This window comes from Chinchilla lanigera, unplaced genomic scaffold (assembly GCF_000276665.1).
Source record: "Chinchilla lanigera isolate Chin_1 unplaced genomic scaffold, ChiLan1.0 scaffold00019, whole genome shotgun sequence".
Lineage (NCBI taxonomy): Eukaryota > Metazoa > Chordata > Mammalia > Rodentia > Chinchillidae > Chinchilla > Chinchilla lanigera.
The window spans coordinates 29,604,252-29,631,759 of NW_004955420.1; the positions used below are offsets into that span (position 1 = coordinate 29,604,252).

General features: G+C 53.9%; 1 protein-coding gene across 2 annotated transcripts in view; it reads right to left on the reverse strand.

The window, feature by feature from the left end:
- The window catches only part of Myrip (myosin VIIA and Rab interacting protein), a 155,168-nt gene that overhangs the window by 61,773 nt on the left and 65,887 nt on the right, over window positions 1–27,508 (reverse strand). For both annotated transcript variants that reach the window (XM_005383581.2, XM_013513586.1), the window contains exon 3: window positions 25,860–26,081. In XM_005383581.2, coding sequence (XP_005383638.1) covers window positions 25,860–26,081 — 222 coding nt within the window. The remainder of the gene's footprint in view (window positions 1–25,859; window positions 26,082–27,508) is intronic.

Genomic DNA, 27,508 nt, shown 5'->3' on the forward strand with positions numbered 1-27,508 from the left:
CGTCGCGGCCCCGCGAGCCGGGCAGGATCCCTGCTGCGGGGCGCCGCTGTGCTCCCCCGCGCGCCGAGGCCCCTCCCTGTCCGCTGCGCCGACGGGCACTGGGGCCGTCCCCTGGAGATGGCCGTAGTTTTCCGAACGCAAGCAAGTCGGGCCCAGAGACGGACAGGAGCCTGCTGATGTATGCGGTGTGATCAGAAGTGAAAGTCACGGTCGAGTTAAAACCTGTGCTACCCTGTGCTAGCCATCCTGGGACCCTCGGGGTGGCAGCGCGGGCCGGGCCGGGTTGCAGCGCGGGGGCTCCGCCTCTCCCGGACGCGCCCGCGCCGCCTCCCTGCACTCGGCTCCCTCCGGCTCGCGCTCTGCGGTCTCCGCGGCCGGGGCGGCCGGGGCCGGCGAGCGGAGGCCGTGAGGACGCACACGGCGGCGTCCCGGCACCGCTGCAGCTCCTGCTCAGGAGGGACCTGCGCTCTGCGCCGAGCCCCTGGGAGGAGGCCTTGCCGCGCCTCCTGCTCCTGGGAACGGCAGATCTGGAGGGCGGCGGCGAACGCGCCGGGCCACCCTGTCACCTTTCCGTACCCCACACCCTGTCTTAGGACAGGAGCATACGGCTGCTTCCCGCCCGGTCTCCGGGCACTCTGCCGGAGGAGCCCAGGGCTCACTCCCGCTCCACGCAGCATCACGCAGGAGGAGGGGCCCGGCGTGGGCATCAGGGAACCTCACCCCAGCATTTTTTCCTGAGCCTGATTTGTACACCTTTAGGTTTAACCCACCGTCATTTCTCAGATTATGCTCTAGGTAAATAGCCTAATATACTAATTTTATTTTTACATTAAAACATAGAAATAACTCCCCTCCTTTTAAGTATGGGAATTGAACCCAGATAAATTCTCTACCACTGAGCTGCACCCTCGCCATGCACCCGTCTTTCTTATTTTACCGTGAGACAGGATCTTGCTAAGTTGCCCACGCAGGCTTTGAACTTGAGATCCTCGTGCCTCAGCCTCCACCACTCCTTGCTTGTCTTCTCCTTCTTTGGATGACCCATCTATCAACGCAGACTTTCTGGAGCATCCGCGGAGAGGCACAGAGAGACACTGCACTGTTAACATTTTGCCAGCCCCTCCCTGTGGACTAGACTTGTGCATTACAGCTTGGAGAAAGTGCTGAGCGAGAAACACCTGGAGCTGCGGGGTTGCTGTGAACGCAGAGCACTCGCACCTCACAGTTGCATCATTATCCCCAAGTTCTCCTCCAGGGGGAGCTGTGCTGGTTTACAAGCCCCCCTCACCAGCCTGGACCACTGTGGCTCCGACTGTGGCCAGTCTGAGAGCAGCGACGCTTTGCTGTGAATTTGCACCTGCGAGCAAGCGTGGCGGAGCACCTTGCACGGCTTCGTTTTTCCTTTTTCCCTAGTTCACGGGGCCGCTGCCCTCTGGCGTGACACACACACTCATCCATCCCTGCTGTGTCTGTGACAGTCTTTCTGGTGCGTTTTGCCACGCAGAACGTGTTAAATGTCATGCTGCTCAGATGTCACCGTCTTTCCCAAGCCACAAGGGCTGTACATACGTTTCCTAGCAAGGGGCTCACAGCAGACAGTACCAAACCATCTGGAATTTGTTTTGCTGTAAACTGGGGTTTCACTTTATTTTTCCCACACAGATAACCAGTTGTCCTGGTATCATCCGTGAAAACAAATCCCATAGGACTCTGAGCTGCCCCTCACCTCACCTATCAACCCTCGCTGGGCTGAGGTCTGCTCTGGGCTCCTCTGCCCACTGTTCGGAGTGTCCCCCGCAGAGCCACTGTCTGCACTGCCGTAGCTTGGTCTCAGATCGACGTGTGGCTGCCAGGACTTGAGTTTGGAGGAGAACGCTGCCTCAGGCTTGTTCGGCACTCAGAGAAGCCCCGCGCTCTGGACCGGGAAGGCGGCTGCTGCCCACATAGGACCTCCCGGCTGCGGGACCCTCGCTCCTGGGCCACTGGTCCCTGATGAGGTCTTGGTGTAAGGGACTGGCCAGGCCAGGAGGTCACCGCTGCCCTGTCACGCCTCCAGAGGCCATCGAGTCCCGCACGGCCTCTGCAACCTGATCAGCCTGGGACTGCTGAAGACATCTGGCTCTGGCTGGCAACTGGCTGAGCTCATGTCCCGCTGGAGCAGGAACTGGGACTGTAAGCGGGGACGGGCCTGTCCACATCCCTCCTGCTTTCCCCGAGGACAGGCCAACATGTGCAGCCTTCGCTCCCTCCCTCCACTTGTGTCTCCTTCCCTCTCCTCCCCGGTGCAGAGTTCATTTCTCCACTCCTGCAGAATTCTGTGGTGCTCGTGCGTGTGGGGGTTAGAGCCTTAATCCACTACGGTCCCTTCGTCACTTCAGCCTGGGGCTGAGCACTTGCGTCTGGCTGGAGTCCGGCTCTGCTGTCCCTGGCAGGCTGCGCTGAGAACCTGAGCTGGGGGACAACACAGCTGCGGTTCCCCAGCTACTCCCTGGACCTCTGCCTCTGTTGGGGCGGCACCTGTGTGCTCGGTGACAGCAAGAAGGAGCACAGCATCAACCTTGGGGTCACTGGGGCTAGTCAGAGACACAAAGCGGGTTGCTCCTGGTCACAGGGCTCAAGGCATCCTTCCTCACGAACCCCCAAACAGGAGCCATCTGCTGGCCTTCTCCACATTAAGAGCTGATCACCTAGAGTGCCAGGAAACGAGGCAACTTTCGCACTTGCTCCCCAGGTCTATGGAGAGCCCTGGCAGGTCAGACGCAAGGCAAGCCCCACGAAGCTGTGGGCTGAGGACTCGGTGCTGGGCCAGGCGCCCCACTGGACTTGGCTGCCGGCCCTTCCAACCACGGCCGCCCCGCCCGCCTCACTGACAGCAAGAGTACCCGCACGCCGCCATCACACCCTCCTGCGTCACAGCCTCGTCTCCGTACCGTGAGCCAGAAAACGGCCTCGGCTCTTTCCTTTGCGAGTGTGAAGGCTTCGTCTCCATTTCCAGGGAGCAGAAAGAGCTCCTCCAGTCACACGTCCATGTCCAGGGAGCCCAAGCCCGTTAGACGGTGGCAAGCAGCATTCCCTGCAGAGCGCACCAGAAGATGAGTTTCTGTGCCAGAGAAAGGAACTCGTCCGCAAAGACCTGGCCTCCAGGCCGCCAGACCACACCCGGGTGCCCCCTCCCCAACACCCTGCAGCACAGAGCAAAGGCCCTCGCTGGCTTCCGGGAGACCTTGTCCCCTGAGAGTGCTGAGCGGTTGCAGGGAAGGCTCCTGTTTCTCCGCTTCACACCTGGGTTTCCTCCTTGTCAGAAGCCCCGAGAGAAAATCTGTTCACATTCACAACAGAGACGCCCGCACGAGTGCCCTTCACAAACGCCGGAGCCCAGAGCCATCTGTGTGATCTGAGAATAACTCGAAAGGGAGCCAAGGTCTACTGAAGAGGAGGAGAAGGAAGAGAAGAGGGCAGAGGCCGACCTGCGGTGAGGCTGTGGGTCAAAGAAGGAGGCTGGGTCTGTCCCCCAGGCTTGCATGGTCTGTGAATGCACACCTGTAATCTCAGCACTCAAGGAGGCTGAGGCAGGAGAACTGCCAGTTCCAGTGCATCCCGCTCAACTCAGCAACTTAGGGGGACCCTGTCTCTGGGAAGGGGGGAAGGGATCAAGAGATGGAAGAGGAGGAGAGGATGGGGAGGGAAAGGGGATAGAAAAAGAACTGAGATGTGCTATGGACACGTACCAGCTCCACACGAGGAGTGCAATCATTCTGTAACACCAATGTGGACTAATCAAAAATAAAAATGTAAAAAATTTTAAAATTTACAGTGAATTGGGGATGGATCTCAGCATAAAGACCCTAGATTCAATCCCCCATACTAAAAAAAAAAAAAAAAAAGCAACAGGAAAGAGGAGCTGCAGAGAGGCTCACACTGTAAGAGGCTCCCATGTACAGAACGGCAGACTGTAGGCACATTATAGCAAAAGTCAGAAATCAAAGCATAGCTGTGAGTATGCCACGCTCTGTCGTGGAGCTGGCCTTGACTGTCTAGGCCCAGAGGTTCCCTCTTAGCAATGTATGGGTCAAACTGTGTCTGGCTTGTGTTTTAAAATATGTGGTGATTCCAACTTGCTTCAAGGGCTTCACGGTGTCATGTTTGGGGGAGACTGGCCCCGTCACGGACACTTTCAACTCTACCTACTCTTCTCAGACCCCCCCCTCCCAGAATGTTCCTGTACAAACCTGCCTGACAATATATGGCATAATTCTTGTATTCCATGTAACCAATCCTGTAACAATCTGCTATCAGCTGTGTACTTCCCACCTGAAAACCGCATTCAAACTGAGCTCAAACCTTCCTCTGGGCTGGTGATTCGAACCTCTGGGTTCCCCCCGCACTAGCGTAATGGAAGTTGCCTTCTAACTCCTCGGTGCAAAGAGTCTTCCATCAGGATTGATACTGGTTTTTCTGGTTTTCTTGTTTGTTTTGTTTTGTTTGGTACCAGGAATTGAACTCACGACCTGAGGCTTGCAAGGCTGGCGCTGTGCCACTGAGCTATATCCCTGGCCCAATATTGGTTCTTCTGCAACAACAGGGCACAGGTCAAGCACCCAAGTAGGGCACAAGGGGTGCCTGTCCCTGGGGGGCTGAGTGGACCTCAGTGGTGGTGGCCAAAGCAGGACAGACTCAGCCAGGCCTCACCAACCGCCAGCATCCTGAGTGTCTTGAGATCGGGATCGTTCTTTTGATCCTTGGCTTCTCTTCACACGGTGGTCCTCCCGGCAATGACCTTTAGCCTTGGCCTCTAACCTGGATTTGCGTCACACTGAACGTTGCTCCACAGCCCTGAAAGGTGTTTTGTTTTCCACTATTTTCTACAAGGGCAGAGCACTCTGACATTTTTAGAAACAGGCTAGCTTCCAAGCAAAGTGGCTGGCAGGGGGTGCTCAGAACTCCTATCCATACCCTAGAACACTGACCCACACTTGGAACCCCGACTGATAATTCAGAACCCTGAATGATGCCTCAGAAGGGCAACCTCTAACTCAAAATTCTTATCCATACCTCAGAACCCCGACCCATACCTCAGAACTCCTATCCATACCTCAGAGCCTCAGGAGGCTCAGGAAGCATCAGTGGCAGTTACCTCAGAAATGAGCGGCAGAAGCAGCCCTGAGGCCCTGCTCCTACACTGTGACCAGCGGGGGCAGTGCCCTCCTCGGTATCAGCAGAGGACATGGGGTTGTTCCCTTGGAGGGCGACACAGAAGGTCTCTGGGACCAAAGGACCAGGTGTACTGGGGTCAGGAGCATCCCCAGGAAGCGGACAGGTTGAGCTGCCAGGATGGATGCTGTCACTGGCTACCCTAAAGTCAACATCAGATCTGCACTGGAAGCAGGAGCCAGCAGCAGTCTCAGGGGTGCTGGGCACCCCGATGAGAAGACCCAACCCTAACCTTAACCCTGATACCTAACTCTAACCCTAACCCTCTCCCTTCATCTGAACCCCTAACCTTCACCCTAACCCCTAACCCTGATCCTAACCGCTCTCTCTAACCTCTCACCGTAATCCCTAACCCTAACTCCTTTTTTATGGTATTTTTCCCGGTACCAGGAATCGAACTCATGATGCTGTGCTTGCCAGGCAGGCGCTATGCCGCTGAGCTAAATCCCCAGCCCCTCTAACCCTAACTCCTAACCCGTAACTCTCACCCTCACTCTAACCCCTCACCCTAACCTCTAGCCCTGAACCTGTAACTCCTACCCAGGCCTGTGCCCAGGTGTAGGAGCAGACAGCTTGGGCTGCAGGGCTGTGGGCACCATCATTGAAGATGCGTTCCTGTACCAATGGAGTAGAGAAACAGGAGCGGCAAGCTTGAAAACAGTGAGAACTGCTGCAGGCATGCGGAGCAGCACCACTCCCCGAAGGAAGAGAGAGGCAGAGCAAGACTTACAAATAAGAACAAATGAAAAACTGAAAACTTAGTGGACACAATGGATGACAAGGCTGAAGGGATCTTTCAGAAAACAGAACAGAGGAAAAAAAGCGAACAAGAGAACCAATCTGCATGGTCCAGTTCATGCTTTCCAGAAAGAACAGAGAAAAATGGAAGAGAGAAAATAACCAAAGAAATAACTCAAGAAAGTCTCCTAAGCCTGAAACAGCTGTATTTCCAAAGTGAAATGGTTCTCTACAAGCCCAATTACAATGGCAGAAAAAAAGACCAAAATGAGAGCAGTTTGCTGAAATTTGATAGCCCTGATCAAAGCAAGATCCCGCAAACTTTCAAGGAAGGGAGGAGAGCCACACCACGGCCTGGCGTCACAGGCTTGATGCTCAGCGGCAAGGCCAGAGCTGTTCCTCCAAGAAGCACAGCCAGATCTCTGCATGCTCACTGAGGGAGGGTGGTGGGTGGAGGGCAGGGAGTGGGGCAAAAGCCCTGTGATAGAGGAAACAAAGAGTAAGCCCTAGAACAAAAATACAAACAAGACTGCAAGCATGCTATTTAGAAATTTGGAAGTAAATACCCGAATTTCTGTAGGTAATTACTCAAAAGTTGAAAATGATTGCATGTAGGAAGCAGGGCTGGGATAGGAAGCGGGGCAAGGAGCTACTGTTTTTGCACCAAAAGAGCAATTTGGTATTTTAAAGTACGCATATCCAGGACTTTGATTTAAATACAAAAGAAAGAAAGGCCACTGTGAGAAAATCCAAGCACGGCCAGTGCCACGGACTGGAACACACTTGTCTCACTGGCTGCTGCTCAAATCACACGTGCCGAGTCAGCACCAATGAAGCCAGCGTCCCGCAGCCCCGCCCCCATAGGGACAGCATGCCTTCCACAGCCAGGACACTCAGCACACCAGTCTCTGGTTTACCAGAGAAGAGTAAGGTTCTGCCTGTGTTGCAGAGCAGTCGGTAAAGAGAAGAAACACATTTTCTTGTTTTTGAAAGGGCGCCCAGTTAAGAATTCACTTTGTACTGGGGCTGGGGATTTAGCTCAGCGGCAAAGTGCCTGCCTAGCAAGCGCAAGGTCGTGAGTTCAGTTCCTGGTACCGGAGAAAAACCAAAAAAAAAAAACAAAAACAAAAACAAAAACAAAAAAGCATTCACTTTGTACTGCATTTCTTAACACCAGCGCAAATGTTCAACACTTACGCACCAGATATGACAACGATCACCCGGTCTCTTCACACCAGTGACAAAACTAGACAGCCATAATAAGGACTTAGGGTAAATAGACAATGACAGGAAACTGTACAATAGAGGGCGTCAATGTTCCTTGATTATTAAAATTTTGGGGACCCGTGGTTTTCTTTCTGCTTTCTTCCACCCAGACAGATCCAAAGACCGGGCAGCCCAGGAATCCTCCAGGGAAAAGGCACCAGCTTGGGCCAGGGTGGTCCCAGAGAGAAGGGCGGCACAGCGCCATCGCCTGTTCTATCACTGCTTCAGAAGGGAGGTGACAGTGAGCTGTGAAATCTCAGACAGCCACGCCCAGAAAACCTGCCGACACACGCATGTGTGGCGAGGAAGCAGAGCCCCAGAGCACGCTGAAAGGTGCCCAGTTCAGCAAAACTTTGTGGAGGAGATGACGCAGGAGCTTTTATGTTACTGTTTTCCTTCTTTCTTTGCAAATTCAAGACATTGCAACGTGGAGAGACCCGAGACCTGGGGCCGTACACTGTGCTTTCTCTCCAGCCACACCTGGGGCTTCCTGAGCTACTTGACAGGCGAGTGTCCCTGGCAGTGTGAGACTGGAGAGGGGAGAGGGGCGAGCAGAGGAGAAATCGCAGGGGATCTTTCTGGGATGGGGCACATGGTCCCCCTCTCCCTGGGGCAGAGCACAGGAGCGTGTTCGTGTTGAACCTTGTTTACGGGACTCCAGTATGTGAGCAAGCTGGCTGGCAGGAAGGGACAGGACCACTTGCCATCTGTGACCACAACAAGGTACTCTGGATTTACAAACTGTGCACCCTCACTTATAAGATGGGCACCGGCGCAGTTGGTGTCAGAAACTTATCGAAAGGAGCTAAGAAGTCCACACTGCTTTTGCACCCTGTGGGGCTCAGGTAATAGTGCAAAGCACTATTACTTATTGGCACAGAAAGTATTTTTTTCAGACCACACAGATCAGGAAGAAGCCTTCTCAGAACAGGAAGAAACCCGTCACTTGTAACCCCAGGCACTTGCTTGATAGGCGTCCCTTACGCAGAATGCCTGGATGCTCTGATGGTCCTCCTCCCTTCCATAAGGCAGGCCAGACTCAGGTGGTGAGCAGAAAAGACAGCCTACAAGAAAAGCCATCAATCTGCCCTCTGAGATGCCAAATGCTAGTCCCTAGGGGGAGGGTAATGCTGTGCTCCATTCAAAACCAGTGTAGACTTTTCAGATAAAGTTTCATTCTGGTGCTGAGTGAAACATGAGGTTGGTGTTGGTCAGCTTGTCCTCAACTGAAGGATGGAAAGACTTACTTGGTTCATGGTTTGAGGGGTTCCATGGTGAGCAGGCTCAAGGCAGGAACATCATGAATGGCTGTAGCGGAGGAGACTTCACCTCATGGTGACCAGGAAGCAGAGAAGAAAGCCCGAGAGGAAGAGGTGTGGGCCTGATAGTCCCCAAGGTCACACTCCATGCCCACTCCCTTCAATCAGCCTCTGCTTCCCGGTTCTCTAACCTCCTAATGATGCTGTCACAGTATAATCTCATAGTGCGTTAATCTGTTGGTTGCAGTCAGAGCCCTCATGATGCGGTCACCTTGCAGAAGCCCTGCAGCTTGCCTTTGTGGGTCATTTTAGACCCATACCATAGCAAGGTTTCCTTTCAAATTCCTCTGTGTGTGTGTGTGTGTGTGTGAGAGAGCGTGTGGCCAAATACCTCAGAGATAACTACTTTCCTTGCATTTTTGCAAATGATGGCAAGGCATAAATTATAATCCCAAATGTTGCAACAGTGATGTTGCCCATATATGTCAGAGGACACACCCACACTGTCACACAACATGCACGCCCACAAACAGGAGAGATGGCACGTTTTATTGGAAAGAGCTTTGAGGCTTCTGTCTGAGGAACCCTGGTGTGGTTTTGAAGAATATCTCTTTGTTCTGAAGAGATCAGCAAAGTGCTGTCCATGTCATGGCACCAGCTTGCATCCGTGTGTGCCTAATTGAGAATATTCTCAGAGGTTCACAGCAACCTGCCCACAGGGTCCTTGTAGAGCCAGCTGCCATGCAGGAGTCAGGGCTGTGGACCTTGGGCCAGGCCCTGGCCTCTCCTCCCACCTCCACACCTGTACAGAGGGTGAGCACCGCTGCCCATGGGTTGTTACAGGGACCCTGGGTGCTGAGCAGCAGCAGCTGAGAATAAGTGCGGTCACAGGTGCTCTCACACAGAGAGGAAACGTCCTAGTCTCTAACTTCATTTTTTCATTTGCTGGTGGTGTGGGGTTTTATTTTTCAAGGCTGTGATTCCAGGCTCCAAAGAAGGTGAAGGTTTCCTTAGCAACACTCGAGCTGGAGCCTGGTGTGCCAGGCAAGCTGTAGAAAGCTGAGGCGAGGTGCCTGGACACAGGGTGTGCTCCCCCAGACCGTGAACCACGCTCCGAGGAGTCGAATGTCTGCCGTGTGCACTAAGGACACTCAGTCTCTTCCTGTCCTGCTGCCGAGACGCTCATCATCCGAGAATGCCAGCGCCTCTGCCCAGTGCCACGCTCCTGCCCAGCTCTCAGCTCTGCTGCCTGACTGAGGACTCCGGGACCTGTACGGCTGAACCTGCAGCTCCCCTGGGGTTGGTGCAACTCCACCCCAGGTTATTGACTGGGATGAAACCCCGGCCTAGGAGAGCTGTTCCGGACTCCAGAGCTGACAGAGGCTGCTGGAAAGAGCTGTGACTTCCTTGGCCACTTAGATGAGGGTTTCCAGACTCATCTACACACAGAGGTCTCTGGTCAGCTTCTCAGGACAGCCTGGCCACCTGCTCCACTCAACTTCCTCTCCAGCGCCTCCCAACTTAGCCCCCAGGGAGGACTCATGTCGGTGACCACCAGGAGCCAGCAGAGCCCTGGACGGACCCTCCTCTCCTGGGTCCCACACGATGCGTGACCATGCCCCGGCTCCGCCCTTCCTGGTCACAGCCTCTCCTGCCCTGAGGGGGCCCGGAGGCACAGGGCCAGGGGCTCTTTGAGGTACGCTCAGTTGGGGCCTGAAGAAACCCATAGAGGCTGGGGATGTAGCTGGGGCTTCCGGGCATTGTGGAGTGAGAACCCTTTCCAAGGACTTGGTGCCCACCGACACCGAGGAAGTCCTCTGTCCCCCGTGTTTCCCCTTCTGTCTTGGGGAGTCACGATTCCACATGGAGGGTACGTCCTGAACATGGCCTCCACCTTTGCACGAAGGCGACTCAGTATAGCACCCGTGTGGCACTCAGCGCTCTGAGGAATTTGTCACAGGCTGTGACCGCTGCTATCCCAAGGGAAGGTGAGGGGAGAGTGGGGTTCATGCCAGGCCTGGAAGCCACCCTGAAAAAGAACCTGACCAAGCGAAAGTGAATATGTTGAGTTTCTTGGTGAAATTTGAATGTTCCCACTACCCAGGAAGGGCACGCCGGGCTCTCACAAGCAGCTCCTCAGGGAGGCGGAGGGAGGACGGGAACCAGCACCTCATGTCCGGCAGCACAGCGGGTGGGGCCTGCCTTTCCCGTGACACAGACTCACAGGCACTCACTCCTCGACCTGAAGACCCTGTGTGATTCTCAGAAGACCACAGGAAATGGTTTTCCTGGAAGCAAATGCAGTTCTGCGTGAGCACCTGCCGCCGAGGCCGTTAACACAGGCCAGCTGTGTCTGACGGACGCAGTCTCCCTTCCTGGAACGAATGTGTAAAAGTGCTGCGATGAGAAGTTCATTCCTGGAAACCTCAGAAGAATACCTCTCAAATCTCAGTTCCTGTCTGCTTCTTTTGGTTTTGGCTTCTGAGTCGACCTTCTGAGGCACAGCAAGTCTAGCAACCCTTCGGCCTCTGGGCCGCATGGTACCCAGGACCGGGGCTCCACTTTGCGGTGGAGAAGCCTGTCGCAGGCCCAGAGGGCCTCTTGAGGTTAAGAAGCTGCACAGATGTTTTCTGATAACCTGGTAATATTTGAAAACATGACAAGGTAAAAAGGCAAAAATTCAAATAGTTTGTTACTAAGATGGCTATAATTCCCAGGCTGGAACAAACTGCTGGTAGTTTAGCAGGTGACAGGCAGATCAGGGCCGTCTGAGGCCACTCCACAGGCACAGTCGTGCTGACCACGAGCACTGAACCAGTGCTCGACCCGGGACACAGGCTCAGGCTGTGCACTTACACACTCTGACCCGGGGCATCAGGACAGCTTCCCGGCTAAGCCGTGGATGGCTGGGAGGGTCACACTGCACACTGTGAGCGGATTCCCCGGGCTGAGGCCACTGCTCTTTGACAGCCAGGGTCCACTTTGGGCCTGAGTGGCCCTCAGGTGTCCACGCCTCTTTCCTGGGCCTGGCCCTGTCTGCGCTGGGGGCCCCAGACTCATGCAGGTCACCTGCTCCAGAAGCTGCTGCAGGACCACACCAGCATCCAGCAGGCCCAGGGTTGCCTGGCACTGTCAGGACGGCTGGACTCCAACACCTATCGAGGAGCTCTCCTCCCTCCACACGGCTTTGCCAGGAAGTCCTGGGGACCAAGGTCACTCACAGCATTCCTCCTGCCCTGGCCCATGCCGGCCACCGTTTCCAGTCTGCTCTTGCTGGCTGTACCTCCTGCCCAAGGCTAGGCTTGTCCTTGGTTCTCCCAAATTCCAGCCCCGTTGTCACTGGGGTCTGTGGAGCAGGCACGTGCTTCTCCAGGGCCACTGTGTGGCCTCTTCCCAGCCCTGCATCTGGGAGGGTGGCACATGCCACGGGAGCCGCAGACGCCTCAGCAAGCCCTGCTCCTGGGGAGCTGAGTGCTTATGCTGTCAGCATGCCCGGCCCAGCCGGCCCTCTTCACCCCGCCACGGCCTCGCCAGAGTAACGCCCTGCTCAACAGAGGAAGCTCCGCTCTCTCCGGACACCCGCTCTTCCCAGGCAGGCATCGCAGCCCGCAGTCTTGGGTCTACCGACCTCCTCCCCTGATCACTCCCCAGTGAGGACAACGCCAGCAACGATCACAGCTGCCACCTGCGGTGTGTGGGCCGGGGCCTCTCACCAAAGCCCACACAGCGCTCGTGTGTGATGAGGAGAAAGCGGCACCCATTCCCGGCCCCTGCGGCAGACACTGTCCTGACCCTGCGTCCCAGGCTGCCCACTTCCCGTCTGGCTCACCCTGCTTCCAAATCCTGCTTAAATAAAGCCTTTCCTTTTCTGTTCTGCAGGCAGGCAGGGCTGTAAGTTGGGAACGCAAGCACTAAATAAGCAAATGTAATCCCCCCATACATACACATGAGAATTTATTCGGATGAGAAGACACTCTGGGGCCCGAAAGGCAATCTTACTCACGAGGGGCAGAGTTTAATAAGCAGGACGCGTATCACAGTCAAAAGCAGGCGGCTCGCATCTGATGGCACACAGTGAGGGGACAGCTCACCCGCAGAGGAGGCATCACTGCCCTCAAGTCGGAGACCGAGCCCACGTGATTGGAAGTGAGGAGACCCTGCGAGCCCTTTGTCACTGGGTGTACTGTCTCCTCTCTGGCTCTTTTCTACTCTCTCCCCTTCCTGGCTGCTGTGATGTAAGCTGTTCTCAGTGCCCTCTGCTATGATGTTCCTGCCCTGACACAGGACAAAAGCAACAGAGCCGGTCAACCATGGACTGAAGCCTTTGAAACTGTGAGCCCAAAGGCTCCTTGGGTCGATGTCAGGGGTTTGGTCACAGCAACGGAAAGACGGCTAACGTGTGTGTATGAGATAAACGTGCAGAAATGTCTTGGCAGTACTCTTTCATAACAGCTGAAACAGAGGAGCAGCCTCATCACCCACTAACAGGGGACACAAACACCAAGGTGCCATCATCCAGTGAAACACAACACAGGAATCAAATGGCTGTGTTGATCAGGACAGGACAGGCTTTAAAGTATTAACCTCTAAATACCAGTTGGCTTAAAACCACAAGTCCTCCCTTCCCTTCGCTCCCCCCTCCTTCCTGTGCTTATATGATGTACTCAGTGTGGGTCGGCAGGAGGTTCTGTTCTACACAGCAGTCAGAAACTCAGGCTCCCGAAGATATCACCATCTCCTGGTTGCACAGTGTGAATAGGAGACCTTTACCACCACCATCCAATGAGAAGAGAGCAAGAGAGGACTTTCCCAAATAACACCACACAGACCTTTCTGCTCAGAGTCCACAGTCCAGGACCCATTGCCCAGCTCCTCGCTCCCTGCAGAGGAGCCTGGGAATGCAGCGGCACGAGCCATGGTGAGCTCACTGGTGCCACATAAACGCAACATGCATGTCAACACAGAAAACACAGCCAAGCTGCACACAGACTCAAGCTGCAGAATAACACACACAGCATTGTGCCAGTGATGTGCAGAAGACCACACAAGGCACGTGCTGGGCACTGTTTAAGGGTGGATACAGGTGCTATGTCCAAGTGGCGGCACTTCTGGGGGAGGGAGGAATAACAGCTAGGGAAGGGTGCTGGGGTCTCCCACAGGCCGGGACTGTTTCCACTCATAATCTGGGTGGAGGATCCATAAGTTTTTGTTCCAGCTTTCTTAATTCTCATTGTATAACTTTAGTGTTATACAGGAAATGTAAAGGCATTGCATATTAAAGATCATATTCATGTTTTCAAGGTAAAAATGTTGGCTGTGGGGCTGGGGATTTAGCTCAGCGGCAAAGCGCCTGCCTGGCAAGCGCAAGGTCGTGAGTTCGGTTCCCGGTACCGGAGAAAAACCAAAAAAAAAAAAAAAAAAAAAAGTTGGCTGTGTAACATTAACTTAGCTTGATGATTAAACATTTTCCTTGAGCTGTGTGTGGTGGCACACACTGGTAATCCCAGCATTTGGGAGGCTGAGGCAGGAGGACTGAAGCAGTCTGAGGCCAGCCTAGGCTATATAGTGAATTTCCAGGTCAGCCTAAACTACCCAGCAAGACTCTGCTACAAAAAATTTTTCCTTGAGAGAAAAACATGAAATACACATTCTGACATAGTGCAGATGACTTTCACTGGTATCTGTATTGAAGCTGTGTACACTGTTTAGTTCCTAAGGACACTAAAACTTAAAGTAATGCACACCTGAGGTTATTAAGTGGTCACTGAGGCTGAATATCCTCGGACATGCAGAGGTGACCCCAGGAAGCCTTTGGCAGGCACTCAGTCTCCTCACCATCCACAGCCAAGTGGTAATGTCTCCAATTGCCCTAGGTCAACACTGAGAAAGAAGCCATGGAAATTAATTTTATAAAAACTGTATTACTTTGCAGTGCCAAAAAAGTAGTACTATACACTGAGAAAATGACTTCTTGCTCAGAGGCAATAACATCGCAGTGAATATTTTATGAAGTGAAAGAATTTTCTACTTCACGCCCCCACAACGAGAACAACCCCAGCTCCCAGCTGTGGCCGGGAGTACCACTAAGGCATCCACAGGCGGTTTGCTTTTCTTCCGGCATGAACACTGCAGGAACCTTGCTGTCACCAAACCTGAGGCTTGAATAACTTGCCCAGGGTCACCCAGCAAAGCGGTGGCTAATCCAGGACTCGAACCTGGCACCATCTCATGTAGAGCACAAGACTGGATGGATGAATGTAGAATGGCAAAGAGTTTGGGAGGTCACCCAACCCGGCCCTTCTCCGGATGTCTCCGCTGTGGAGGGCTGTCATTCTGGACACTGTCACTTAGGCTCCCCGTGGCCCCCTGTGCGAGGAGGTCTGAATGCTGGGTAAGAACAGACAGAGGATCTGCAGGGTCCTGAGCAGCAGTCACTGAGTCACCTGCTTCCTGTGTCTTGGGACAGTCTTCCTGTGTATCCAGGAGCTAATGACAGACAGTCCGCCTAGATTAACACAAGTGGCCACACCACTTGGGGCTCTGCTCCACTAGGCAAGAGGTGATTTCCAATCCTCCTATGAAGTGGAGCCCCCACACACCCAAGCCATAGGCCTGTGTGGATGAGCAGGCTGAGAGAAGACGCTGGCAGCCTCCCCGCAGGACTGGGCTTCTCTGAAACAGCGATGGAAGCTTTACCTGCACTTTCAGAGCCCGCAGAACCCAGCAGACCAGGGAGCAGGTGTCAGGGTATGGGAGGAAATGAACAGTGGTGGATGGTGGGCTTCCAGGTTGACAGCAGTCTACAATGGCGAGGGGTCCTCATGAGGCCAGCAAAGTTGTGATCACACCATTAGCATGGATAACAAAAGGATATGCCTTCACCAAGCAGGGGCTGGAAAGCAAGTTCCTTCTGTTTAATCCTCAAGGCCAAGGGTGGCCTGACCCTCCCCACCCTTGGCAGAGAGAGGGGTGAACCTGAATGCACAAACACCAAGTCTGTGCTGTCCGTAACACCACATGGACTGACCAGTGAGCTCAGGGAGGCTCCGGTCTGCTTCATTCCGTGACGCTCTGCGGTTGCCCGCCCGTCCAGGGCTGTCCGTGCTGCTCAGCCTCAGGAGCACTGTGGCTCTCAGAGGGCCCAGCGCGTGGCTGCTGGCTCTCCTGCTTTGGCTGCTGCGCAGTCTCAGAGCATCACAGCACAGCGTGTGCGCTGGAGAAAGCTGCCCCCTTCATGGCTGCCCAGAAGCAACGATGCAGAGGAAAGGACCAGGCCGACTGCCTCCTGCAAGGACACACCCTGTCCCCAGGCCCCAGGCCCCACATCCTAATGGCTACACCATCTCCCCAGTAGCACCACAGGCTGGCGACCAATCCTCTAGTCTGAGGCCTTTGGGGGACACATAGGGTCCAAAACACAGCATCATCTGTTGAAACAAAGCTGTTTAATGGGGTCCGATGTGTTAACCCTTAATTATCTAATTTCTCCGTGCCTAAGCTCCCTATGTGTAAAACGGGGGAGAGACTCATGCCCACCGCATGGTACCCTGGTGATATTTAGAGTGAATCTTTATAAAACCCCTACAGCGGTGTCTGGCACATACTATACAAGTGATTATTTATAAAATTCTCTCAAAATAAGGCTTGGCTCTCCGGGAGTGGGGACAGCGGCCATGTTCATCCAGGGAAGGGAACATGGGCCAAAGACCACAGTGCAGGAAGGACTCAGGGACACGCCAAGGGCCCTTGCCACCCTCTGGGGTGTGGGGGTACAGGCTTCTGCTGGAAGCTACAGGTCAAATGTCAATAGCAATGTGCTAAAAACCAACCTAGGCTCCCCTGTCTTCTCACTCGGGAAAGCTGGTAGAGGCCCTGGGAATTGTGGGACACACTGTTAGGGGTCACCGTGGTGCTGGCGGTGAGGGGGGCTCCCACCACACAAGTGTCTTTCATGTTCAGTGGTGCCGGAAGCACGGACAAGGCCCAAGTGTGGGGCTCAGCACCCTGTGGTGACCTCCAGAGGGTCGGGGCTGCCTCGCCCCAGCTCGAGACTTCCCTGTCGGGCAGGAATGAGACGCTGGCGTCAAGGCCCACAGCGCGGCTCCAGAGCTGCTGGAGCACAGTGACGCCCACGTGAGCATCGCAGTCAGGGGCTTCCATGCCTCTTAGTGCACTCTCGTGACCCCAGCCGTGTAGGAAGGGGGACCAGAAACGTCGCTGCTGGCTGCGGGCATGGGTGGAGGAGCTGCCCGTCTTACGGAGAGGCAGTTGAGCAAAGGTTTGGCTGGGGGAGCCCTCAGCCCAGACGCCAGGAGCAGCAGGTGACAGCACACAACAGCGCTTCTCTTTGGGGGCCTCTGCACGCCTTGGGCACAGAAGGGCAAAGTATGGGCAAATCAGAGACACCGAACATTTCATCTCCAGAATCCACCCAACTCTGAGTCACAGGGCACTTTACAGTGAAGGCAAGTTGTTCCACTGTCGGCTTAATTTTAAAGAAAAACTTCTACTTATTCCTCTTTTAACTTAAAAGTATCATCAACCAGGGACTAAGTAAGGAGCACTGTGCAGTCCTTTCTATTTTATGCCTCTTTTACTTCAGAATTTGACCAAAAGATACAATCCCACATTTTGGTAACTTCCTCTAAAACCTTAAAGCACACTCAGGGGGTATCCGGCGTGGCAGGTTTCTAGAGTTGTGGAAGCTGGTTTCATAAAGTCCCTGAGACGCACTGAGCTCTGACGTGGGCAGTGGACACGCACTTGGTTAAGCACACACAGAGCAGTGATGCAGGGGACGCGCCTGGTGGCCTTAAAAGAGCGGTACAAACATTTAAATAGCAGAGTTTAAAGCAGTACGAATTCTGGCTTCTTTCCGCCACCCTCCATCAATGAGCACAGCTGGTGCTGACCTCTGGGCTGGTCACGGGGACAGAGGGCACTGTGGACAGATGACTCCTCAGCACCCTCCCTGCTGCCCCTCAGCCAACGGGTGTGACCCTCTCCTGGGGGCCCTCAGGCCACAGCTTTGCAGCCAATTAACCAGAATAGTGCTCCCCACTGGGCGGGACGTCCAGTCAGCTGTCGCCCGTTCGTCTCAATCGAGGACAATCACATCCTGTCCAGTGTCCCCACTGTCTGGGATGGGGACATGTGGAGGTCCAGGCGATGAGTATGGCTGATCTGGGCCGGCAACCCTTGCCTGTGAATGCCCGAGCGCATATTGTCTCCGTGGTCCGTGGGCCACACAGTCTCTGCTGTCACTGGCCAGCTCTGAGGCTGGCGCTGAGTGCAGCCCCAGATGCCTGGGAAATAGGTCCAGCCACCGCCATCGGCTGACCTGTCCACGCCAGCAGGTGGCTGCAGATCTGGTCTTCGGTCAGCAAGCAACTCCTCCCCTAACAGTCGGAGCATGAGGGCTTGCTTTCTCCTCCCATTCTACTTCCCTTGCAGAATTTTAGTGTAGTGGTATATTTTTATGGTTAAGTCTTGTATTTACCATGCTGCTACCATTCATTTTTCACAGGAATATGTGTAATAAATTAAATTTAATAAAAAATTTTCCACCATAAGTCTCAGACTATCAGAATATTTGTCTCAGATTGAATTATAAATTCTGATCATTATGGAGCATTTGATAAAAAACGTAAATGTTTAAAACTTTGATGAGTACAAAATATATATTTTTGTAGTAAAAAAATATAAACATGTCTTTTTATTGCAGATACATCTTGTAATGAGCTGGCTTTTTCATCAGTTGCTTTGTGCCCAAAAGAGTATTATTTATTATCTGAGTGCCACGGTGTTCAGCATTGGTTTTATTTTTCTTTTAAAAATGTAAGCCCTGAGGAAGCTTGTTCCCGTAGAAGGAAATCAAAGTATTTTTTTCATATAGCAAAGTTTTTAAATTTTGAATGCTGTCTGACTTACATGTAAAAATCTCACAGCATGTAAAAATATCCCATAGCATACATGTAAAAATACTGTGACCCAGTATTTTTAGTGGTCACTTAGGTCCTCCTTCAATTTTTCTGAAAGCCAAGAATTAGAAATTGCCTGACATACAAGAGAAGTAATTTTCTGGTTCTGAGAGTTTGCTGCTTTCTTGCACCAACACTAACTCTCTGGAGGTTTCTGTCTTCGGACATTGGGTTTCCATGAGATTTGGGATGGGTTAAGCCTGTTTTCCTAAAGGGAGAGAAGGATGCTTCCGAATAGGGAGGCACACATTTACTTTCTCAGCCAGATCAGTGTTGAAAAGGACACTTAGGAAAGCTAAAAATGTGGAAACATTTCCATTAGAATTATCTGTATGACCTATGAAACTTGAAGAGAAGTCCCTGCTGCTCACAATGGAGCTCTCTCATCAGTGGTCTCTTTGGTTGCTTCTCAAAAATGAAAAGACAGACCCTGGAGGCAGAGCCAAAGCCAGTGCCTGACATTAGCACTAAGGCCAGGTGGAGCCAGATGAGCGGGCACTGGTTACAGGGCCCTGTTGAACCAGAGCCTGGGAGTGCTGAGCTGAGGTGCACCTGTGCAGTGGCATGGTCACTGTGACACACTTGCACTCCCCTGGCTCTCACACACCATATCCGTTAGGGTTCCTCAGAGGAACAGAAGCAATATGACATGTGCATGTAATTACACACGCTGTTATTCAGTGGGATCACAGGGTTAGCGATGGAGAAGTCCCGGTAGCTGTCTGCGGGATCAGAGGCAGAAGAACACAATGTGCCTCTCTTTGCTCTAAAGAGCCAGAGGATCCAGGTGCAGCCTGTGGTCAAAGGCTTGGAGCTCACTGTGGAGTCTTCTGTGCAGGTCTGCTGGAAGGCTGAGGAAACTGGAGACCAACATCCAGAGGCAACATGGAGCTCCTCCCAAAGAAAGGACACTTCCTCTTTCTTTCCCTTTTTATTCCATCCAGGCTACAAGCCTATTGGTTGGTACCACCCCCATCCAGGGCGGGTCTTCCCTCCTCAGTTTGTGGCCTGTCAATCATCCACAGACACACCCAGAGCTTACTTGTTTGCAAGGCGGCTGTGACTCATGTTAAGTGGACAGGTCACAATTAGCCATCACACACATCACTTACTCCTGCACCCCATTGGGTCCCCACCACTGTTCTCTTCTCTTTGCTGAGACACCTAAGTCATGATGTAGTGGAAACCCTGTCTGTTGTGCACAGGGGATTTTAGAAAATGTGGAAGTGATGAATTCTTTTTCTTGAAGGTGCCACTTAATTGTCAACTGGATCTTCCAGTTTCAAGGCATAACATTTAAATTAAGTGTGTAAGGTTAGACAACATGTCAGAAACCACATCTTCATCTGAGTCCAGACGAGGGTGGCCACCACCGCTCTACCATGTTCATTAAAACATTACTCTTCAGGTCTGGTTCCATAATCTCTCCTGGATCAGCTGAGTCTTAGGTCCTGTTAGCAGCAGTGGAAAGGCGCACTGGAGAAGAGCTATGAAAAGACTTTAGTGGAAGGGCCTGGTTCTTGAAGAGTTGAGGGAAACGCCTGGGACCAAAGACTCATGGGTAGGATGAAGGTCTCAGTCACCTAAAGTCACGGTCAATGTCCCATCACCTGTCTCTGGGGCACTCAGACGCAACTGCCCTGCTGGGCACATTGTTCTACCCAGGATCACATTCCCAGAGAGGGGCAGGTGGCCTTGTTGGTGCTGTGGGACCACCTGCTCACGGGGGCGTCCATCCTCAAGTTTTCCATGTCTGTTTCCTTCCTCCCTGTGCTGCCCAGGCCAATGGCTGCTCGAGCACACTGCACCCTGGGTCCCTCCAGCCCCCAGCCTGTGGGTAAACACACACATCTAGGTCATCTGAAGTGCCAAAGGTGCTGCCACTGTGCCCTGGCCTGGATAAAGGCTCCACCTGCAAAGTGGCTCCTCGCTGCTCCCTGGGGTCCAGGGAGGCCCCAAGTGCCCTCCTCCCCGGCACTGCTCCTGGTCCAGCTGCAAAGTACCTGGGCTGTATCCTCCTCCCTGCCAGGGCAGCCAGACTCGCTCACAGCTCCTGGGCCAGTGCCCTTCCCACGGCCCACACCTATGTCCTCCCTGGAGGACGATGCCTCTTGGATGTCCACGTCACATGCTGTCCCCTGGCTGCAGTGTCATGGCTGGGCTGCCACATGGGATGAGCAGCTCCTTCGTCTCCCCTTGCAGCCCCTCTCCAGGCCAGGCAGGGGCACGTGGGTGTCCTACTTGCTCTACCCGGTCCCGTCCCCAGCTCCTGAGACTGTGGAGGTCACAAGCGCAAAATGCGCAGGGTGGGCCAGCAGCGGGCAGACTCACCTCAGCGGGCGCAGCCGCGCCTCACAGCACTGACTCGTGTTTCCTCCGCCTTATTTTTCTGCTTTCCCTTTTTCAGTGATCTCACCACCTGTGCTCACTGCACTGCAGGATCTACCCTTTCCCCTGTGCTCGTGAGCCACAGGCATCACCGCACAGGCCTCGCCGTGCTCCATCGGCTGACTGCACCCTAATTCACTTCCACAACCTACTGTTGGGCATTTGTGCTTTTATGTTAGAAATAATTCACTGCAATTCATTTTCATGCAGCATTTAAAAACACCGTTATGTTGCTAGTTGTAGGTTCTCCGCAATAGAATCACGGGTCCAAGAGCTGGGTCTGTGACCAGCTCTCATCAGAAGGCTCTGCCGTTAGCCTCTGCCAGCCACAGAGAGGTGCCCTTTCTTCACTCTGGCCTGGCAGCACCAAGGAGAGTGAGTTTTAAAAAATCATTAATTTAATGAGAAAAAATCTACTTGAAGCAAAATCTCTCTTCCTCTGATTTCTAGTGAGTTTCAGTATTTCCCATTTATTTGTTAACTTGTGAAAGTTCTTAGCTCGCGGCACTCATAATTTAATGGTGTACCTTCTTCAGGGATATTACAAACATTTTGGGGGTGTTCCTGAAACTCACTGTGGAGTGTATGCCCAATCAGATGTTGTGCATATCTATGAACCATGCGGCTGTGTGAATACCAAGCAATGAGAGAGCAGGTAGAGCTGAAGGCTGTCTGAGTCTAAGAGGAAACAAATGGGGCCCTCGGCTTGCTGGGGAATCCAGAGTAAACGCCATAGGCACAATGGGAGTTTTGATGTCAGCTCTAAGGGTAAACTTTTCTCTTTCCAGGACAACACTCTCAGAAAACACTCTGTTAAAGGTAAAAGCACAAAATGACAAAAATCAGAGAGAACAATTTTCACAGTGAAGCAACAAATTAGAAAGTCAATTTGTTCCCAAGAAAAGGAGGACTGTAATTCTTGAACCAACTCAACTGGAAAAGATAATGGCTGATATGCACCGGCTGGGCTCACTCTGCATTTGCTTCTTTAAAATGCAATCAGCGCCTGTCCTTGTTTATAATGTTTGAATGAATCTAGTCAATAAATTGTCAGGAAGATATATTTGTATGTGATAAAAAAATGACAAAGGAATGACTCAGTAATTTTCTGTTTTCTAGATAGCTTCCAAAGTCAGTCATTCATCATTCATTCTATCATATTCATCTGATGTTTGTTAATCTCCCAAAGCTAAAATTCCTAATCAGACAACAGAAATGCATTTGAATGCAAAACACACAAAAGTCTGATGGGGAGTTACCACATGATTACAATTACAGCTGCAGCCATTAAAAAGAGTTTTTTAAAAAAATTCTTAAAAGGGTTTTACTGAACAGAATAATCAGACAGAGCACCCTACCCTCCTTTTCACCGAGATGAAGACAAGAACGCTGACGTTGCAGACTGCCCTGCTCTAGGAGCCCCTCGACGCTCTGCAGGCCTGTACTTCTCCTCCAGGGACTGACTCACAGGAGCCCTGCAGACCCCTCGGGGTCTCGGTCCCGGTAGCCGGTCACTCCTGCTGCTGTGTATTATCACTCCCAACTCCAAGCGCCCGAATTTTTGTGACAAGAATTTTTATTGTTACAATGGATCATGGCCCAGAGTATCTCAAAACACATATGCACAGGGGAGCCACTGAATAAACAGGGAGGAACGAAACCAAGGCAGCAAAGTGGGTGAATTTACATACGGAAGGGGAATGCACTGTGGGCCGCGAAGAGTGAGACAGGACTCAGCGTGGCCGCTGAGAAGTGCAGTCAACCATTCCACTGATCACACACGCGTGCACACACAAATGTGACAGTCGCAGAATCGACATTTCTAGAATATGCATATGTGGGAAGAAAGCCTGAAGGACTGAAGTCTGAAGCAAATGCCTCCTAAGCAAGGACAGGCAGGCGGAGCTCACCTTGATGAGGGCAGACGAGCCACTGCCCACTGTGGATAGCAGCAGACTCTCCACGGTGTCTGTGAAAAGCTTGTACTCAGAGCTAAGGAACCTGTAGTAAACTACTGTTCTGCTTCACAAAATTGAGCAGTTTTTAAAAGTTACTTCTTTGAAATTCTCCACACTTGACTCAGTAAACATATTCCTTAAATACTCCACGTGAGGGATGTGTGACATGGAAGGGTCGCTCACCTGGTTCTGCATGGATGTGAGCCACGTGCCCCAAGCCTGTCAGCCCCCGAGTCTCCCGTCTGAGGCTCCGCCCCAGTGCTTCTGACTAACTGAGCCCTGGAGAAACGTCAAGGATCAAAAATACACCACACACCTCTCAGACTCCTTCCTAGACAAGTTCCTGTGACTGAGGTGAAACGGACGGAGGACCAGCGAGTAGAGCCAATTTCTCCATCACTTTTGGTTTCAGCTGTGAGGATCCCAAGGCCCCGGCAGACACGACCGGGAGACACGATCCAAAAGCAGAACGGCAAACTTCCCCGTCTCTCCCCTGCGTGACTCTGGGGGCTCAGTCTGAGCTGGACACGCGGGCTCCCCAGAAGCCCCCACCTTCCTGGAAACACGGGGTGCGTTCCAGCCGTCTCCTCAGCATGGGTATAGGAACGGCTCCTGCTTTGCTGTGCCCCTGCTGAGACGCAGGCGCTGCCGTGAAAGGTGACGTGCAGAGGCAGGACTGGCTGAGCCTCCAGCCTCCTCACAGAGAAAGGTGAAATGGAGGCTTGAAGTGTAGCCTCAGCAGCCACCTGCTGCCACCCCAGCAGCTTATTTTCCACTCTCTGGAGATTGCTTGAGACAATCTGGCACGCACTGGAGGGCAGAGGTTGCAGTCAGGGGACCCGGCTGCTGAGGAGAGGCTCTGCCTGCCCTGCCGGGAGATCCTGAGGGGGGTGGGCACCGCCCACACACTGCTGTCGTTTCCTTGCCCTCATGGCAGCCTGCCCGCTCCCAAGCTGCTACTGTGTGCTTTCCTGCGACTCATCGCTTAGTAAGCTGGGAGACTTTTCTCTCCCGTGGAGAAGAGAAATAAGGAGAACATTTTAAAATATACTGTGTACTCCTGTGTTTGCGGGTGAATGTGGAAGCACAGCAAGGAACAGGTATCTGCACAACTGCTAGAGCTTATGATTTCACCACTTCACAGCCCCTGGAGGACCACACCCGGACTCCCACCTTAACTGCCCCACGTGGTTCTGTCCCCCTTTGGGTTCTGCCCTTCTTCTCGAAACCCCGAGGGTCCCAGAAGGACTCGGTGGCCTTCTGTGCTCTCAGGGCAGCCCCTTCCCTGCACCATGCCTCCTGCTGCCATGAGCACCGCTCGTCCCGTCCGCCGCTGAGCCTCCATACCCAGGATCCGGGCTGCATGAGGAGCACTGGCTGCAGCGTCCTCCATGGGTGGTGGAGGCCCGCAGCGCCCGGTGGTGCCGGGCAGATGCCTGAGCCAGTGCTGTGTGAGACTCGCCTGCCAGCCGGTACAGCAGTGCGATGTTCAGTCGCGCCAGCTCGCCCCCTCCCCCCACCTCCTCCTGGCCCTCTGGGTCTCTCCTCACTCGAGGGAACCTGGGCGGCTGGGCTCACTCTCCACCGGGTTTCAGGGTCCCTATGCACTGGCTTTGTGTCCTTGGCTTCCGGGCCTGGACGACCTCCGTTCCCGCGGTCTCCACATAGCGATCTGCGCTGAGATCACTGCCGCGGTTCAGCCACCTTCCCGACACAGCCTGTCCCCTCCCTGGCTCGCTCTGTCAGGGCCCCGTGGGGATGCCTGCTCAGCTTCACCGGGCTCTGTTAATTGACCTCGCACTTTCCTCAGGCCAGCCCTTGCCCCCTCTGTCTCAGCTTCCTTCACTACCTCCACATCCTAACCCTGTCGCCCGCTGGCCTGTCCCAGCCCTGCAGGACCCCAACCAGGAGCAAAACCCCACCCTCCACACGTCAGCTGAGTGTAGCTGGAGCAAACCTCAGGGGAAGCCTGAAAGCAGACAAACTCAGTTACCAGGACCGGGCTCAAAGCTCAGATTCCCACGCCTGAGGTCTGCGTCGAGCCTGTGCTGGTCCTCCAGCCTCGACCTTCATGTCTTAGCGCCTGACCTTGCCCAGCTTTGCAGAGCAGCAGAGAACACTGCAGCCATCCCTCCAGACACACACCCCGGCCCTCGTTGCAGGGTTTCCCTCTGGCTGAGCGGCCACCGGAGGCTCAGACAGGCTCCTCGAGGTACCAGTTGGGCCAGGACAGGGCAGCGCCAGCCCTGGATGCTGGGTGCACAACAAACTAGGGCCTGCTGATGGTGCCTCCAAGCGGCTTTGCTCTGTGGAGCTTGAAGTCTGGTTCCTGGGAGCCCCAAGAGCTTTCTGGCCGCTGCCCTGATCCAAGGGGTTACAGGACTTGAACCAGAAGCAGCACGGAGGAGGCAGTATAGGGGGACAGGCCAGAGTGTGTGTGCCCTCAGGCCATGCCTTGGGCCAGCTCGCTGTTACACAACTCCACCGACAAAGACAGACACGAACCCCCTGCACTCTCCAGGTGCCAGGATCAGCAGAGCTTTAAGAATCCCAAAGAACAAACACGCCAGACACTCGCTTAACCAGTGCTTGGGTTTCCAGGCTCTGACCTCTCCCAGAAATGCTCTGCGGTCTGCGAGAGGAGGTGCTGCTTGCTGCCATATCCTCCACAGGGTGGCCAGCAGCCCTCACAGCCACGACTCCCTGTAGCCTTTCCTGACTGTTTTGCTGTCTCCAGCCTCGGGGCCGTGTGTCCCACAGACCAGTACGGCGAGTCCCACACGCACCCCTACTTCCCCAGCTGGGTCCTCGGCAGTCTGCCCCACTCCCTCCGAGCTTCCTGTGGACTGCACACTCCCTGAGCTCCAGCGTGGTGGGAGGAGTGAGGAGGAGGCTGATGAGGAATGTGAGTGGCAGATGAGCACAAGCATTGCTGCTTCTGTACTCCCAACCCCACCTGAGCCTCCACTCCCTGTGCACAGCCAGGGCCCTCACGAAGGTCCACAGGCATCCTCAGCCCTGACGTCAGCCGCCGCCCCATCTGACGCTCAACCGCTCACCTGGCTTGCTGGCACACACAGCAGACCCAGGCCTTCTCACGCTTCAGGAAGGAGCTGCAGCCCTTGCAGACATTGAACTTGCAGTCCCCACAGCGGCGCCGGGTGTTGACCAGGAAGGTGAAGGGTGCGCAGCAGCGCATGCAGCAGTGCTCCACGAAGTTCTGATGCTTGGCGAGGATGCTGCACTTGCTGCCTTCCTCCTCCAGCTTCTGCTTCATCTCGCTGGGACCCAGAGGGCGAGAAGAGAAAAGCACATCAGGACAGGGCTGAACCCCAGCCCCTGCCCATACCCACAGCCCCCAGGCCTGAGCCCCAGCCCCTGCCCATACCCACAGCCACCAGGCCTGAGCCCCATGCCCTGCCCATACCCACAGCCCCCAGGCCTGAGCCCCAGCCCCTGCCCATACCCACAGCCCCCGGGCCTTGTGGGATCGCCCAGAACCACGAAGCCTAGGAAGCCCAAGGCCGACAGAGGGCCCAGAGGGGAGCCTGGCCGGTCGGTTGTGTGCTCCTGGGCCTCTTCATCCAAGGAAAGCATGAAACCTGCCGCTTACATCTCAGAGTCCACACGGAGATGCTCAGTACCAGAAAGCCAAGCTCAGCCTGGAACACCAAATCCTTCCACTCAATTACGCCTTTGGAAAGGAGCAGGAGATTACTTGTGATAAAACCCAAATCCTCCTCAGCCCTGCTGGGCATCTCACACTGCCCTGCTTAACTAAATTCCAAGACGGGTGCCCTGGGGCTTAGACCGCTTCCAAGTCCAGGTGAGCTGGGCAAGTTCCAGGGGACGGGGCGCTGCACAGGGTCATGCCACCACCCTGGATGCAAGCCTGAGGTGCGCAGGGCTGAGGTCCCCGAGAGCTCGACAGACCCCACACGGGCAGGGGACTTGGGAATCACCAACCAAAAGTAAACAGGCTACTGGGAACGGGCAAGTTTGGGTTATTTATCCTATCAGAAAAAAAAAAAAAATGGGGCAGACAAAAAATAACAGAAATTTTTTTCTGCTACTGTTGTGATTTTTACTACGGCTGTGCTGTCATTACTGCTCTCCTATCGATGGTGCCAGTATTCTCCTGCAGCGATGACTTACTGCCGTGGCTTTCCTGTACCTAGCCTGCAACTATTCAGTTCATGCTGGATATGTCTGATGTATGAGGCAAACGTTTTCTCCCCCACTGTAGCCTGTCTTTCTATGCTTACGCTGTTTCTGACCACTGAGAGCGGTTTGATGTCTCTGTAGTTGAGTCTGACCGTCTGTTTCAGGGCCCCAGGCTCTGTCATTTTTTGGGGAGCCCTGTGCCACACATTAGTTTTGTACACACTCACTGGGGCTCCAGAGGGGGGCTCCATACCCTGCTCCTGGGATCTGTCAGTGGGTCGCATTTGGGAATCTGGTCTTTGGAGATGTTAACTACGTTCAGGGTCTCGAGATGAAACCGCCCTGAGCTGGCTCTACGTGCAGTGACAAGTGTTGTTCAAGAGACACGTGGAAAAGAGTGGGGCAGAGACAGGTGTGCCATGGCCATGGGTAAGGGACACCATGGTGTGCCAGCAGCCACCGAGAGCCAAGAAGGTGGTGTGGAATGGCTCCCCGAGCTGGGAAGGGGCCTGGTCCTTCAACACCCGCACTGAGACTCTGCTTC